The sequence below is a fragment of the Tupaia chinensis genome, unplaced genomic scaffold (assembly GCF_000334495.1).
Source record: "Tupaia chinensis unplaced genomic scaffold, TupChi_1.0 Scaffold000147_1, whole genome shotgun sequence".
Taxonomy (NCBI): Eukaryota; Metazoa; Chordata; class Mammalia; order Scandentia; family Tupaiidae; genus Tupaia; species Tupaia belangeri.
In genome coordinates this window covers 477,817-492,308 of record NW_006159617.1, presented here as the reverse complement: position 1 = coordinate 492,308, position 14,492 = coordinate 477,817, and the positions used below count along the sequence as shown (strand labels likewise).

Sequence of the window (14,492 nt, the reverse complement as noted above, 5' to 3'; positions counted from 1 at the left end):
ACTGATAAAATCCCTACCCTCAGAGTTTACAGTGTGTGTGGGAAACAGTATGTGAATAAATGTAAACTCTGTCAGCTAGTAACCGATGATGTAAGGAAGAATAAAAGAGAGTAAGTAGGACAAAGGATGCCAGGCTGGATGGGCGGAGAAGGCACCCTTGGGGACGTGGCATTTGACCAAAGACTCAGAAGAAACAAGAGAATAAGCCATGGAGATAGCTGGAGAAAGGACGTTATAGGCAAAGGAGTGGCACGTACAAAGGCTCTGAGGCTTACCTTCCTCCAGGACCAGTAAAAATGCTACTGTGGGGACCAGCAATTGGCGTAATGGCTATGTCACTGGACTCCCATGTATTCGACCGTGGTTCAACTCCCTGACTCGGTGGCTCAAACTCACGCCAGGCGCGTGTGTGTGCATGCCCAAGATCCCGAGAGGAGAATGGAGAAGAAGGGATTGCGGCGTGGCCATCCCCCCTGGGGGATGATTTCTTGCTTTCTGTCTCTCTGTCTCTCTCTGTCTTTCTGGCGAGTACAGATGCCCTATAGCAAAAACCTCTCCAAAAAAAAATGCTACTGTGGCTAGTGAGGGATATTAGAAGATGAGGTTGAAGAGACAATGCGGAGGAAGAAAAGTCATAGGCTGGAGAAATTTGGAAGATAGAGACAAAAGAGAGGTGTTTATCCACTGGATATGGTGTGGAGAGGGAGAAATGAGTCACGAATGATTCAAGATTTTAGTTCTAGGTAATTGGAAGAACAGAATTGCCACAGACCAAGATGGGGAAGCAGGAATAGAGCAGATTTGGAAGAAAATCTCAGAAGCTCTATGTGAGATACGGTGATTGTATGTGGAGTCAGCCATCAGGTGGATTTGTCAAGGAGGCTGTTGGAGATCAGTGTTCAGAGGAGAGGGGCTTTAGGTATACGTGTGTTATTCACTGGTGTGTGTGTATCTTAAGAAATAAGACGTTGAGATCACTGGAGGAATGCGTGGAGATAAAGAAGCTGGCTAAGATCGGAGCCCTGGGGCCCGCCTGTGATAAAGGTCAGGGGTGTATGCATCACACCTGGCTGACTAGTTGATAAAATGACTAAGAATTGATTGTGTCAACTCTAGCAATATGGACTTTGTTGCCGACTTTTGTGAACCCTCATTGGGGCCCTGCAGGATTTTAAATTATACATTTGGAAAAATATTTGTTATTGCCTAGTGGCATATGAGAATAGTAGTCTCAAAGCAGAATGTTTAAACCACTGTTAAAACAAGATAACATTTATTGGGGACCAGCAGTTAGCGTAATGGCTATGTCACTGGACCCCCATGTAGTCAACTGCAGTTCGAGTCCTGGACTTGGTGGCTTAAACTCATGCTGGGCGCGCGTGTGTGTGTGTGTGCCCAAGATCCCGGGAGGAGAATGGAGGAGAAGGAATTGTGGCATGGCCATCCACCCTGGGGGTTGATTTCTCGTTTTCTATCTCTCTGTCTCTGTCTTTCTGGCGAGCGCATGCGCCCTATAGCAAAAACATCTCCAAAAAAAAAAAAAAAAGATAACATTTATTATGTTAACTGTCTCTGTCTCCCTCACCTGAATGTAAGGGATATTTTTCTTTTTTGTTTATTGAAGCATGTATCTAGAATAGTCCCTAGCATGTAGGAGGTGTCCAATAAACACTGACTGACTTGATGAATGAGTGAATGCTAGTTTTGTTTATATTTTCGCAGTCTTAGTGAAACCATCCTTAGCATCTCATCCTAGGTTTCCTTCTGTCTACTCATGGAACAAGCTCAGGCCATGTGAATATTTTTCTCTTTTACTGTGTATCTATCTGTTCACTCTCCCTTATTGGCCCACTGTCTTTTTTTAGAATTATTTATTTAATTTATCTATTATTACTAGTTTTTAATTCGACCAGAGAGAGAGAAAGTAAAGAATGAAAACCACCAGGTCCAGGACTTGAACTGCAGTCAGCCATGTGGGAGATCCACACTTCAACCACCACACCACCTACTGGCCTTGGCCTACTATCTTTTTAAAATGCTCGCTCCCTATTTAGACCAATCCACTGGGAGACATTTGGGGCCCAAGCTTTGGTTAGTAATGCCTGTGAGCTGACCACAGTGCCTTATTTCTACCAGGGTCTCTGGAGCATATTCTAGTCCAGTGTTCTCTGATTTAGGTTAGAATAGAGCAGCAGACTCGCCTTTGCCTTTTCCTTCTATCTCCTTCCTGCCAGTCTACACCCAAATCTATTTAGCTCCTCTTTATTAAATTATGAATGGTATTTGGCATGCTCACTCATGACTAGTCTAACTTAGTGTAAAGTGTCATTTCTGTTATACCCAGCTGTGGCTTCACCAGCCATGGGGTTGGCTGGGGTGGTTCCCTTGTCAGCAGGCTGCAGCCTTCAACAGGGAGAACGTAATGGGAAGGTCTCCGTGCTCTTTCAGTCCTTTGGTTCCCTCGAAGAGCAGGTCTCCGTTTGGTACAAGCACGTCTTTAACCTCCCTGATACTTTTTTACCAAAAGAGACACTTACTAGACAACAATAACCAACTAGAATTTAATCATATTGTTTCATTTTTATTACCTACATCTTTTGGATTCCCTTCTATTTTTTTTAAAGAATTATTTTATTTAGCTTTATTTATTATTATTATCATCATTATTTTCCAGTTTGATCAGAGAGAGACAGAGAGAGAGAGAGGAAGTGAGAAAGCAAGCCACCAGGTCCGAGACTTGAACTGTGGTTGGCCATGTGGGAGTCCAGCGCCTCTATCCACCATGCCACCTGCCGGCCTCTGGATTCCCTTCTATTTAATGCAAGTGATGTTAGCTTACTGTAGAGGGGAAGGAAAGAGAATTTCCTTCTTTAACATGTTTATTTCATTTTTAAAAGGGAGCAGTTAAATAGAAAGGTCAAGTAAATAATTATAGGGATTGTATGCAAAACTTAGAAAGGGCATGAAGAAATAGTAGGAGGACAAAGTAAAAAATATAATTGGCATTTGGCTAACATTTCAGAAATTGAGAGGAAGAGAGCACTCCTTATAACATTGCCTGTTGACGTTCCCCCACCCCATGGCGCCAGACTGTTTAGAGGGGTATTCGGGGCTGGGACAACACAGGTGAAGGACCTACTCCACCTCGAGATGGTGATCAGATCTCCATGAGCTCATCAAGATGTCCTGGGAATAAATAAGTGCTCAGTAAGGACTGGCTGAATGAAATATAGGTGAGTGGGTAAATCTGTACTGCGGTTCCCTTGTTTCACACAGGAGGAAACAGGTTTAGAAAAACAGATGGCTTGCTCAGAAGCTCCATTCAATGACAGTGACCCAAAGGGCGGATTCTGAGACCCACGCCCTTGTCCCTTTCTGTACCCTATTAGGATATGAACAGATAATTATCAGATGCTTTGCACAGAGAACATTTAACTCCCAATGTTAGTAAGTTCTGGTAATTCATGAGTCACTAACCCATGCCCTCGATGTTAAGATGTATCTCTTTTAAGCCCAAATAGTGCTGTTAGGAGCCCCTGAGTTTAGTGTGGGTACTGCCAGAGATTAAGTCCCCCATCAGATGCCTCTCTACAAAAGCGTCATTGGAATTTCATCACTTTATTCTCTCAAAAGATACACATCTACACAACAGGGACCAAAAGGCTGTTTATTAAAGAAAAAAGCTTCAGGAGCGTAAGAGATCTTAATATGTTGCCTTTTACCAAAGAAATTATGTTAACGATCTGGGTTGTAGGGAGTCATGACGCATCTCTGCATAGAAAAACATGAAAAATACGTCATGACTTTCCCAACAACCTAACACTTGTTGTTATTATTATTATTATTATTATTATTATTATTATTATTATTTTTGGAGAGGTTTTTTTCGCTATAGGGCGCATGCGCTCGCCAGACAGACAGAGACAGAGAGAGAGAACGCAAGAAATCACCCTCCAGGGAGGATGGTCACGCCACAGTCCCTTCTCCTCCATTCTCCTCTCGGGATCTTGGGCACGCACGCACACGCGCCGGGCATGAGTTTTAAGCCACCGGGTCCGGGACGCGAACTGCTGTCGACTACGTGGGAGTCCAGCGACATAGCCGTTATGCTAACTGCTGGTTCCCACACTTGTTATTTGTTTATTGTTATTCCTGGAAAACAGTAGAGGCCAGTCTCTATAAACTCCAGGGTCAAAGCATCAGTGCTTTAGGGTCACACAATGATTGGTGTTTTACACCTGGTGGGAGGGCCATCTGTTCCCCAGGCATCCTTGCACATTGGGCAGGGACAGTCACTGAAACATCTGTCCTCTCCGCAGATCGACTGTGGGCGCCCGGCTGGCATCTGAGGTAATGCGTTGTAATGCTCCTAATTGCATGCCCTGTTTTTACCTTACTGCTTCTCTCCCTGCCTTCTGGCTGGTGGTGTGCATAGACACCTCTCCACATGGCTTTTAAAACCATTGGAGCTAATTTCATTTTTCTCCTTGGTGATTACAAATGATAAATGAGAAAAGGGACGCAGCTGCTTGGTGACAGGATTGTGGGACGGGATTACAGGACTCCTCCTGTGTCTGCGGGAGGTTGTCCTTGGGCCGATGGTGGGGAAGCGGACGGTGGTATCCTCTCTGCACTTGGCCGTTTGTAACCCACCGTGGCTGTCACATGGGCACACTGCTTGCCACTTACCCCTTTTCACTTTGTCCTTAAAGCTAGGATGGAAATTCTACGATGCGGATGACTATCACCCGGAGGAGAATCGAACGAAGATGGGCAAAGGGATACCACTGAATGACCAGGTGATGTCCGCTGTCTGCGTCCAGCCTGCGTTCTGCCGTCATGACACAGGCAGAGATCTCTGCAGTGCTTGGTCTCGTAGAGTTCTCGAGTCATGAGCTGACCTGTGTACAGGTGCCCCAAAGAGCCAGGTGTACAGTAGGTCGGCCCCTGTTAGCCCCAGTCCAGAACATCCCTCGGAACAGCACAGGGGCAATGCCATGCTCTGCCCAGCTTGGGTGGGTCTGTTAAAACACGTCACTGTGGGATTCTTTTTTTTTAATTTGCTAGAGGGTATATGCACTCATCAGAGAAAGAAAGAGAAAAGTGAGAACGCCCCCACCCCCCACCCCATGGGGGATGGCCATGCTGTAATCTCTTTTCCATTTCTCCTTTCAGCATTTTGGGCACATACGTACATGCACCCAGCAAGACCCTCAGGCTACCACATCTGAGACTCAAACCACGCGGTCAGCCGTGTGGAATTTCTTTATAAAGTTAATTCGTCCATTTCTTTCATGATAGAGAGAGGGTCATCTGTCACCCCCAGCAGGGTTGTCATGCCGAGATCCACCCCCAGCCTCTGCCAGCTCCGATCACAGGCATGCACACATGCTAGGTGTGCATGGGGAAGCCTTGGGACTTGAACCCAAGACCCTCCATATGAGTCCATTGCATTACCACTGCACTACCGTCTTATTGAGGGATTATAATTAAAGAGTGCAGTCCCTGAGAGGCACATGCTTCCCATGCCTCACGCGTGGGGAAATTCATCCTGTTCTCCCAGGTCCTTTCAGCCCATGGTCGCCGTCTCCAAGCCAGAGTGATCTGTGCAAACTCAGATCTGGCATTGTCCCCCACTCACGTCAGTGCCAAGGCCAAACACCTGAACTCCTAAACGTGCAGAGTCGGGCCTCCACACCAGCTGCTCCCTGTGGCAGTGCCCCGCGCCCCTGCCTGTCTGCCCAGGAGCCACCTGGCCCCTTTCAGCCCATGCTGTGCCAGACTCCTCCTCACGGGGCCTTTGCAGCCATTGTTCCTGCTGCCTGATGTGTGCTTCCTCCCGTCTTCCCGAGTTAGCCGTGCACATCCTTCACACCTCAGCTCCCAGGCCACTTCCTCAAGGAAGCCCTCCCTGACCCACTGGAGGAAAACCTCCGTGATGAACTCTCACAGCTCTGTGTGCCCATTGCCCTTGTCCCGTTTGCTACTGGACAACTGATGGTGTGAGAATTTGGTTAATATCTGTGTCTACAGCGAGACTTGACCTCAAACGGGCAGGGACTATGGCCATTTCTGTTAACACTTATGTCCCCATGGCTTGACACACAGTACACATGAAAAAATACTTGTGGCATGTTTTTAAGAGTGAGTAGGGACCAGCAGTTAGCGTAATGGCTATGTCGCTGAACTCCCATGTAGTCGACCATGGTTCGAGTCCCGGACCTGGTGGCTTAAACTCATGCCAGGTGCATGTAAGTGTGTGCCCAAGATCTCAAGAGGAGAATGGAAGAGAAGGGATTGTGGCATGGCCGTCCCCCCTGGAGGGGTGATTTTTTTCTCTGGTGAGCACATGCACCCTATAGCAAAACAAAAAGAAAACAAAAAACAAAAAAAACCTCTCCAACAACAACAAAACAGTGAGTGAGTAAACAGATGGCAGTCTCTTGCATGCAGGGCCAAGAGGCCACAGCCTAGAGTGTCTCTCTGAAACCAGAGTTACAGCCTGGATTCGCTGGCACAAAACTAGCTGTGACCCAGGAGAGGCCGGGCAGGACCAAGGGTCAGGTGCACAGAGCAGGTGAAGCCCTCGGGACCATGTGTGTCCAAAGGGCAGGAATGAACAGAACTGGCTGAAGACCAACTTTGTTTTCACTTTCTGTGGCCTTGGTTCCCCCGGCTCACTCCCAAGGTGTGATCCCTGTCTCACTGTCTTCCCCTTGATCTACCTTGAAGGACTGGAGTCACTAAGCCATTTTTGGTTTATGCCAGAGTACTATGAGGGTGTGCTTCTCCTTGTTTTGGGGGGCGCAGCCTGAGTTTGCAGTGGTTCAAGCGTTGAACCATCACAATTAAGTTTGCAACATTTGATTTTAGAAGATAATACTGGGGGGGGGTTGGGGGCACAGCCCCATGGCCTAGTGGTTAGAGGAGCTAGACCCCATATGGTTGACCATAGTTTGAATCCGGGCCCTAACAGCTTGAAAAACACAAGGCACATATGTGTTCCCCAAATCCTGATAGGATGGAGAAATAGAGAAGGGATTTCAGGGTGACCACTCCCCACTAAGGGTGCTATCTCTTTGCTGAGCACATATGCCCTCTGGCAACTGAAAAAAAAGATAACAAAAGAACTATGAAAGAGATATAGAATAGTAATTTAAATATAACTTTGATATTATTTAAGCATAACATAGGCAACCAGCCTCCGCTGCCAGGCTAGTGTGACCTTACAAATGGCTTTGTCTCTCTGTACCTTATTTTCCTCCTGTGAAGTAGAAATGATAACAGGATCTACTTCATTGGTTTATTGGAGGATTGAATGAGATTATGCAAAAAAAAAAAAAAAAAGTCCACAGAAAAGTACCCATTCAGTAAATATCCCTTATGTTTTTCAATATTACAAATAATTATCCAACACACACACAACATAAACCATATACTGAGCTGTCAGAAAAGTCATGACATATTTTCTGCTTTTCTGTGCAAAAAGTCCTGACTTTTCCGACAACCTAATACATGCACGTGTAATAAGCCATTTCTGCGGAGTGTGTCAAATGTGACTGTGCTTGCATTATTTTATGTTTCTCTTTAATTAGTGCAAATGAAAGGCAAGTTAAAGAACAAAGTACAGTAGTTCAAATAGAGGATTTAAAACGGCGTATAAACATCCTTCCCCCGTCCAGGCGTGATGCTTGGTAACTGGGCACTCTACCTGTGTGGGGCGGGGTAGGATTTAGAAGAGGAATTGATGTGCAGGAGAAAAGATTATTGGTTCCTGGAAGAAACATGAGTTACTTGATAAGTTCAGGAGAAGCTATGAAGGGAATCCCTCTAACCTTAAAGGTTATGTTTTTCCTACCATGCTAAAGACCCTGATAATCTTCCTGATCATTCTTAAGAAGGGAATCTGGTTGGCAAAATGGAGAGGAAAAGGGTGAGAGAAGCTGTGAGCAGGCCAGGGAGGCAGTTCCCAAGGGCATACCTTTGTAGGGGCCTAAGGCTGGTGACTATTCATGGCACTGACTTAAAGGGTGTTAGTGACAGCACTAACACAGTGGCCAGTTTTCACACTGGAGCTGCTGTGGAAAAATCTTTCTCCTTATGGGCCTCATATGATCTTCCAAGGAAGGATCCCAGTTAGTTAGTTATGACTCACTAGAAAGTTCAGGAATAAAGTTCAAAGTGCTTCTTCTCTTTGGTTCCAACCCTCTCTCATTGCTTTGTGACCCATGAACAAAGTCCTTACTGGTGCTTAGTCATTAATCTGGCCTGCCCTTAATTCTGATAGGGAGAATGTCTGAAAGCATCTGCTTTTGTTTAAATAGATTCATATTACTATTAAAGTTTTCTTAGTTGGGTTTTTGAAGAATTTTATTGTGGCTATTTATGCTTTCATATTGACAGAAGCATATATTAAGGCACTCTTAAAAAGCATGGATTCAAAATAAAGCTCTATTCCTTATACATAGAAAATTGATTACCCTGTAAAACATGTTTCCTATTATTTTTAATTTGTTTTTTGTTTTTATTATGAAATATCTCAGGCATATAGGAGGGACAGTGAATAATATAGTCAAACCCAGCTGAGTGAAATGAATGCTTCCTAAGCCATAAAATAATAAATACAGATTGATTTCCATTTCTACAGCACAAATAGAGACGTTTGTAAAGATGAGATAGAAGAAATGTATAATTTGAATAAAATAAAACATAAGTTTGCTCTATTGAAAATGGGGGGAAAGATGTACTGGTATTTAAACAAATTGTTCTCCCTCTCCAGATCATCCAAAACCCATAATGAACATTTACTTATGTGGAAAAACAATTAATTCATACTAAGTACTGCCCCTCGAGCTCTAAGTAGGTATGTGAATGTGCAATATTTAAGATGGCGGGAAGGGATGACACATACACATCTGAGCCATCTTCCCTGCCCACCTTTCCCGCTCCCCTTACTCCATACTCTCACTGGGCTAAGGAAACAGGGACTTGGTGGATGCCAGGTGGCCGGCCACAGAGCAGGAACAGACTCAAGCCCATCTCAGCCTGGCTTTTAAGTCCTGGACAACAATCTATGCTTTTACAAATTAGCATTGGGACCAGCAGTTAGCGTAATGGCTATGTCGCTGGACTCCCACGTAGTCGACCGCGGTTTGCGTCCCGGACCCGGTGGCTTAAACTCATGCCGGGCGCGTGTGCGTGTGTGCCCAAGATCCTGAGAGGAGAAGAGGAGAAGGGATTGCGGTGTGGCCATCCCCCCTGGCGGGTGATTTCTCGCTTTCTGTCTCTGTCTCTCTCTGTCTGGCGAGTGCACGCGCCCTATAGCAAAAACCTCTACAAAAAAAAAAAAAAATTAGCATTCAGCCTTGTGAACCTTCAACTACCTTCTCTTTTATTTTTTAAATTATGTATTTACTCCCTGAGTGAGAGAAACAGAGACCACCGATGGGATTCACACACCATGCTGTCCCCCAGTGTCAGCCAGCTCAGATCATGGGCACATGTGTGCCTACATGCTCAGGGAGTGCGTGGGATGCAAACCTAAGACATTTCCCACACAGGTCCAGTTGGGTTACAGCTGCACCAGCATCTGTCCCCCCCCCACCCCCCTTCTCTTCTAAACCAAGCATTCTTGCTGAAGAGGTTAGTAACCAGTAACACTGTCTCGAGGTTTACGTAAAGTTTGATGAGAGACTTGCACCATGAGAACATGTTCGTTGTAGAAAAGGTTGGCTAATTACCCAGCTGGGACCTCAGGGCTGGCTCCTACTCTGCAGGCTCTACCCTCTTGATACTGTCAGGACACTGAACTTGGGTTCATCTCTCATGTGAGACCCTGCTCCTGCATAAACCAAACGCCAGTTGATTTATTTATCAGGAGAAATATAACTGTCACGTGGTCCATAACCGTTACGTCAGTCTGACACACATTTTCAGAAACCAATATACAGTCAGAAGATTTCTTAGTGAACATGGGAGAGTTAAGACCAAAGCTCCTAATGGTGCAAGACCACCCATTCCTTCAGTAAGAAGCAATTTACTAGTACGAGTATGATACTCTGGCGCTTCACTGGGACAGGAGCATGGCCATGCCCCATGGCAGGTTCTCTCTCTCCAGTGAGTACCTGCACCCTCTGGCAAATTGAAAAAGAAAGAATTAAAAATGATTAAATGAGAGGAGGACTGTGAACAACCTGATGCCCGTCAATTTGAAGACTGAGACAAAACTGGACAATTTCATAGAAAAATAGAAATACCAAGGGAAGGTGGGCTTGATGGCAGTGGTCAGGTGGCAGGCATTTGGGGACACTATTTTTTTTTTCCATCAACAAGGTGAACTTACTGCTGCTACACTTGCCATGAGAATCAGAAGGGTCCGAGATCTGTATAATTCACAATATGGATTGTTGTCCGGGACTTGGAAGCCAGGCTGAGATGGGCGTGAGTCTGTTCCTGCTCTGTGGCCGGCCACCTGGCATCCACCAAGTCCCTGTTTCCTTAGCCCAGTGAGAGTATGGAGTAAGGGGAGCAGGAAAGGTGGGCAGGGAAGATGGCTTAGGGGTGTATGTGCCGTCTCTTCCTGCCATCTTAAATGTTGCAGTTTCCAAACCTCAATCAACAACAAGAAACCTAAATATACAGTACTCATTAATAAATTGAATTTGGGAGCTAGATGATGATACATCACTAAAACACGAGGCTCTGTAAGGTTGACCCACAAGGGAAGGTTACCAGTTCACACTCAGAAACCTCTCTGAGCATCAGGCCCATGATCTAGGCTGGCAGAGGCTGGCAGTGGATCACAATGAAGACCCTGTCAGAGATGCTATCTCTCTCTCAAAATAAAGATAATATAAAAACCAAATCTAATAAAAAAAATCTTCCTTCAAGGGACCAGCAGTTAGTGTAACGGCTATGTTGCTGGACTCCCACGTAGTCGACTGCAATTCAAGTCCCGGACCCGATGGCTTAAATTTATGCCGGGTGCATGTACATGCATGCCCAAGAGCCCGAGAGGAGAATGGAGAAGGGATTGTGGCGTGGCCATCCCCTTTGGGGGGTGATTTCTCGCTTTTCTGTCTCTTTGTCTTTCTGGCGAGCACACGCACCTTATAGCAAGAAAACTTCTCCAAAAAAAGAAAACGAAAATCTCCTTTCAAAAAAGTCCACACAGGTCTGGAGGTTTTTTTCAGATGAGTGTTAGCAAACATAATAGAGTATATACAAGCTGTTTCAAAGAATAGAGGAAGAGGGAAAGCTACCCTATTTATTTGAAGAACCCTTGATACAGAAATTTAATATGGACTATATAAGAAAAAAATGTAAGGCAGTCTTTAAGTATATAAATGCAAAGATCCTGAATAAGATGTTAGTAAGCAGAGATCGGCAGGTAGCAAGCTGGACTCCCACATGGTCGACCACAATTTGAGTCCCAGACCTGGCAGCTTGTTTTCTCACTTTCCTTCTCCCTCTCTCTCATCAAATTAAAAACTAACAATAATAATAATAAATTAGTTCATTTTTAAAAAAGAAGATGTTGGTGATCAAATACCTAAAAGCAAGGACATCATGTTTGTAGAATAGCCATCAAAGTAATATAGGATGGGGCCACAAGCAGGCATGTGGTTGAGGGTAAAATATAAAACAAGGCTGATCAGGAGTTGCAAACTGCTGCAGCTTGCTTATTGGTACATGGAAGTTTATTTTGAACTATTTTGTCTGCTTGTATGTATGTCAATTTTTTCATAATTAAAAGTTTTTTGTTTTCAGGTTTTAAATGCTTTATGGCCAGTAATCAGAGTTTGTCTGAGGAATGTCTCAGAAGGATTTCTTTGTGAAACACTGTAGGGTTTGCTATGTAAACGGCCTCTGCTTGCCTTCTTGCAAGAACATACATTTCTTGGGACTAGCAGATGGCGTAATGGCTATGCCGCTGGACTCCCATGTAGTCGACCGTGGCTCGAGTTCCGGACCCAGTGGCTTAAAATCACTCTGAATGTTTGTGTGGCCAGGATCCCAAGAGGAGAGGAGAGAAGAGATTGTGGCGTGGCCATCCCCCCTGGGGGGTGATTTCTTGCTTTCTATCTCTCTGTCTCTCTGGTGAGCTCAAGCACTCTATAGCAAAAACAAACAATCAAACAAAAAACCTCTCAATAAAAAAGGATATACATTAAATTTTATATTCCCTCCCCCTTTTTTTTTTGAGAGGTTTTTGCTACAGGGTGCGTACACTCACCAGAAAGACAGAGAGAGACAGAGAGCAAGAAATCACCCCCCAGGGGGGATGGCCATGCCACAATCCCTTCTCCTCCATTCTCCTCTCAGGATCTTGGACACGCACACACACGTGCCTGGCGTGAGTTTAAGCCACCTCAGAAACTAAGCCAGTGGTGTGGAACGATAGTCCCAGCAGCTTGAGGAGGCTGAAGCAGGAGGATCAATACATGGTGAGACCTTATCTTAAAAAACAAACAAACAAAAACTTCTAGATTAACTTGGGGTGATGTAACATCTTTATAATATTGAGACTTTCCAAGTATGGATGCTCAAATATAGTAGATCTTTCCATTATCAAAGGCTTTCTGTGTGTATACTTCTCTTTAGCTTAAAATGGCTTGTTTTGTTTTTTTTTTTTTTTTGGAGGGGGGAGATTTTCACCACAGACAGACAGAGAGAGACATAGAGACAGAAAGCGAGAGGGGGGATGGCCACGCCGCAATCCCTTCTCCATTCTCCTCTCGGGATCTTGGGCATGCATGCAGACGTGCCTGGCGTGAGTTTTAAGCCACCGGGTCTGGGACACAAACCGCGGTCGACTATGTGGGAGTCCAGCAACATAGCCATTATGCTAACTGCTGGTTCCCATGTTTTCATTTTATTTAAGGTAAAGTATTCTCTGGGCTTTCAAGCCCCTTTATCGTGCTTATTTGTGCCTTTCCCCTGCCCATTTAGGAAAGGCACAAACCCAGACCCACCCTGACCTGGCTACTGAACTTGAGCTGTGAAATATTGCTTTTGCACAGCACACATACACAATGCGTGGTTTTCATTTTTTGCTTTATAAAATATAATATTTTTTATTTTGTTTTTTTCTTCTTTCCTCTTCTCTAATTTTTTCCTTTTTCCTTTAACTTCATTCCTTGGCTGCTCAGCCTCTACACACCAATTGTTGACAGGTCAAAGTAAACAGTATCTAAATATCTGAATATGATTAGGGTCAGAATATTCCTCAAGGGACCAGCAGTTAGCATAACGGCTATGTCGCTGGACTCCCATGTAGTCAACCGTGGTTCACGTCCCGGACCCGACGGCTTAAACTCACGCCGGGCACGTGTGCGTGCGTGCCCAAGATCCTGAGAGGAGAATGGAGGAGAAGGGACTGCGGCGTGACCATCCCCCTGGCGGGTGATTTCTCACTTTCTATCTCTCTGTCTCTCTGTATGGCGAGCGCACATGCTCTATAGCAAAAACCTCTCCAAAAAAAAGAGAATATTCCTCAATTCCCACTGAATCTGACTCACAAAGAGTGAAAAACGGAACAAGAGAGACATTGCAGATCACCTCCGGCTGCACACCTCTGAACGCTCAGATTGTACTTAAAGATTTAGGAAGAAATGCACAGTCCATCAGATGACTAGACATCAGCTCAGGGTCATGAGAAGCATGAGAAAGCAAGAAAATACCTCTCCTCTAAGGGAAAAGAATAACTCTTCATCTTCAGACAGTACAATGGAACTCATGGAAATGTCAGATAGAGAATTTAGAATATTCATAGTGACAAAGCTAACAGAGATGGAAGAGAGGAGAGACAATGAACTGCAGAAGAGGCAGGAGGAAAGAACTGACAAGTTGCAGGAGGTGAAGAAGTCCTTGCAAGATCTGAAAGAGGAAATACACCATAAAAAATAATCAGAACTGTTAGAAACTATGAAGGCTATAATACAAGAAATTAAAACCTGGATCATACAGAAAATTTAATCTCAGATGTAGAAGACAGAATCACTGGCCTAGAAAAATCCACCATGAAGACTGAGAAAATCGCCCCCCAAAATGAGAATAATAGAAATACTAGATACCATCAAATGTCCAAACATCCAGATAATTGGTATCCCAGAAGGTGAAGAGACTCATAAGGGCATTGATAATCTCTTCCATAAAATCCTGCAAGAAAACTTTCCAAACCTAGAGAGGCATTCAAAGATCCAGACCTAAGAAATGCAAAGGACCCCAATAGAATCCATCTAAGAAGATCTTCTCCAAGACACATTATAGCCAGATTGACCAAAACCATAGACAAAGACAAGATACTAAGATTGGTGAGAGAGAAACAGCAAGTTACCTACAAAGATATCCCATCAGGCTAACAGCAGACCTCTCATTGGAAACAATGAGAGCAAGGAAAGAATGGAAAAATATATTCAAAGTGTTAAGGCAAAAGCAATTGCAACCAAGAATACTGTACCCAGCAAGATTATCCTTCATATGGGAAGAAA

General features: G+C 44.5%; 1 protein-coding gene across 6 annotated transcripts in view; it reads left to right on the top strand.

Moving 5' to 3' along the window:
• Nucleotides 1-14,492, top strand: part of IDNK (IDNK gluconokinase) — a 21,458-nt gene that overhangs the window by 2,102 nt on the left and 4,864 nt on the right. For 3 of the 6 annotated variants that reach the window (XM_006145462.3, XM_006145461.3, XM_014586621.2), the window contains exons 2-3: nucleotides 4,320-4,350; nucleotides 4,713-4,799. In XM_006145462.3, coding sequence (XP_006145524.1) covers nucleotides 4,320-4,350; nucleotides 4,713-4,799 — 118 coding nt within the window. Of the gene's footprint in view, nucleotides 1-3,022; nucleotides 3,234-4,319; nucleotides 4,351-4,712; nucleotides 4,800-14,492 lie in introns of all 6 variants that reach the window. The other 3 variants (XM_006145463.3, XM_006145464.3, XM_014586620.2) reach the window with 2 other exon arrangements.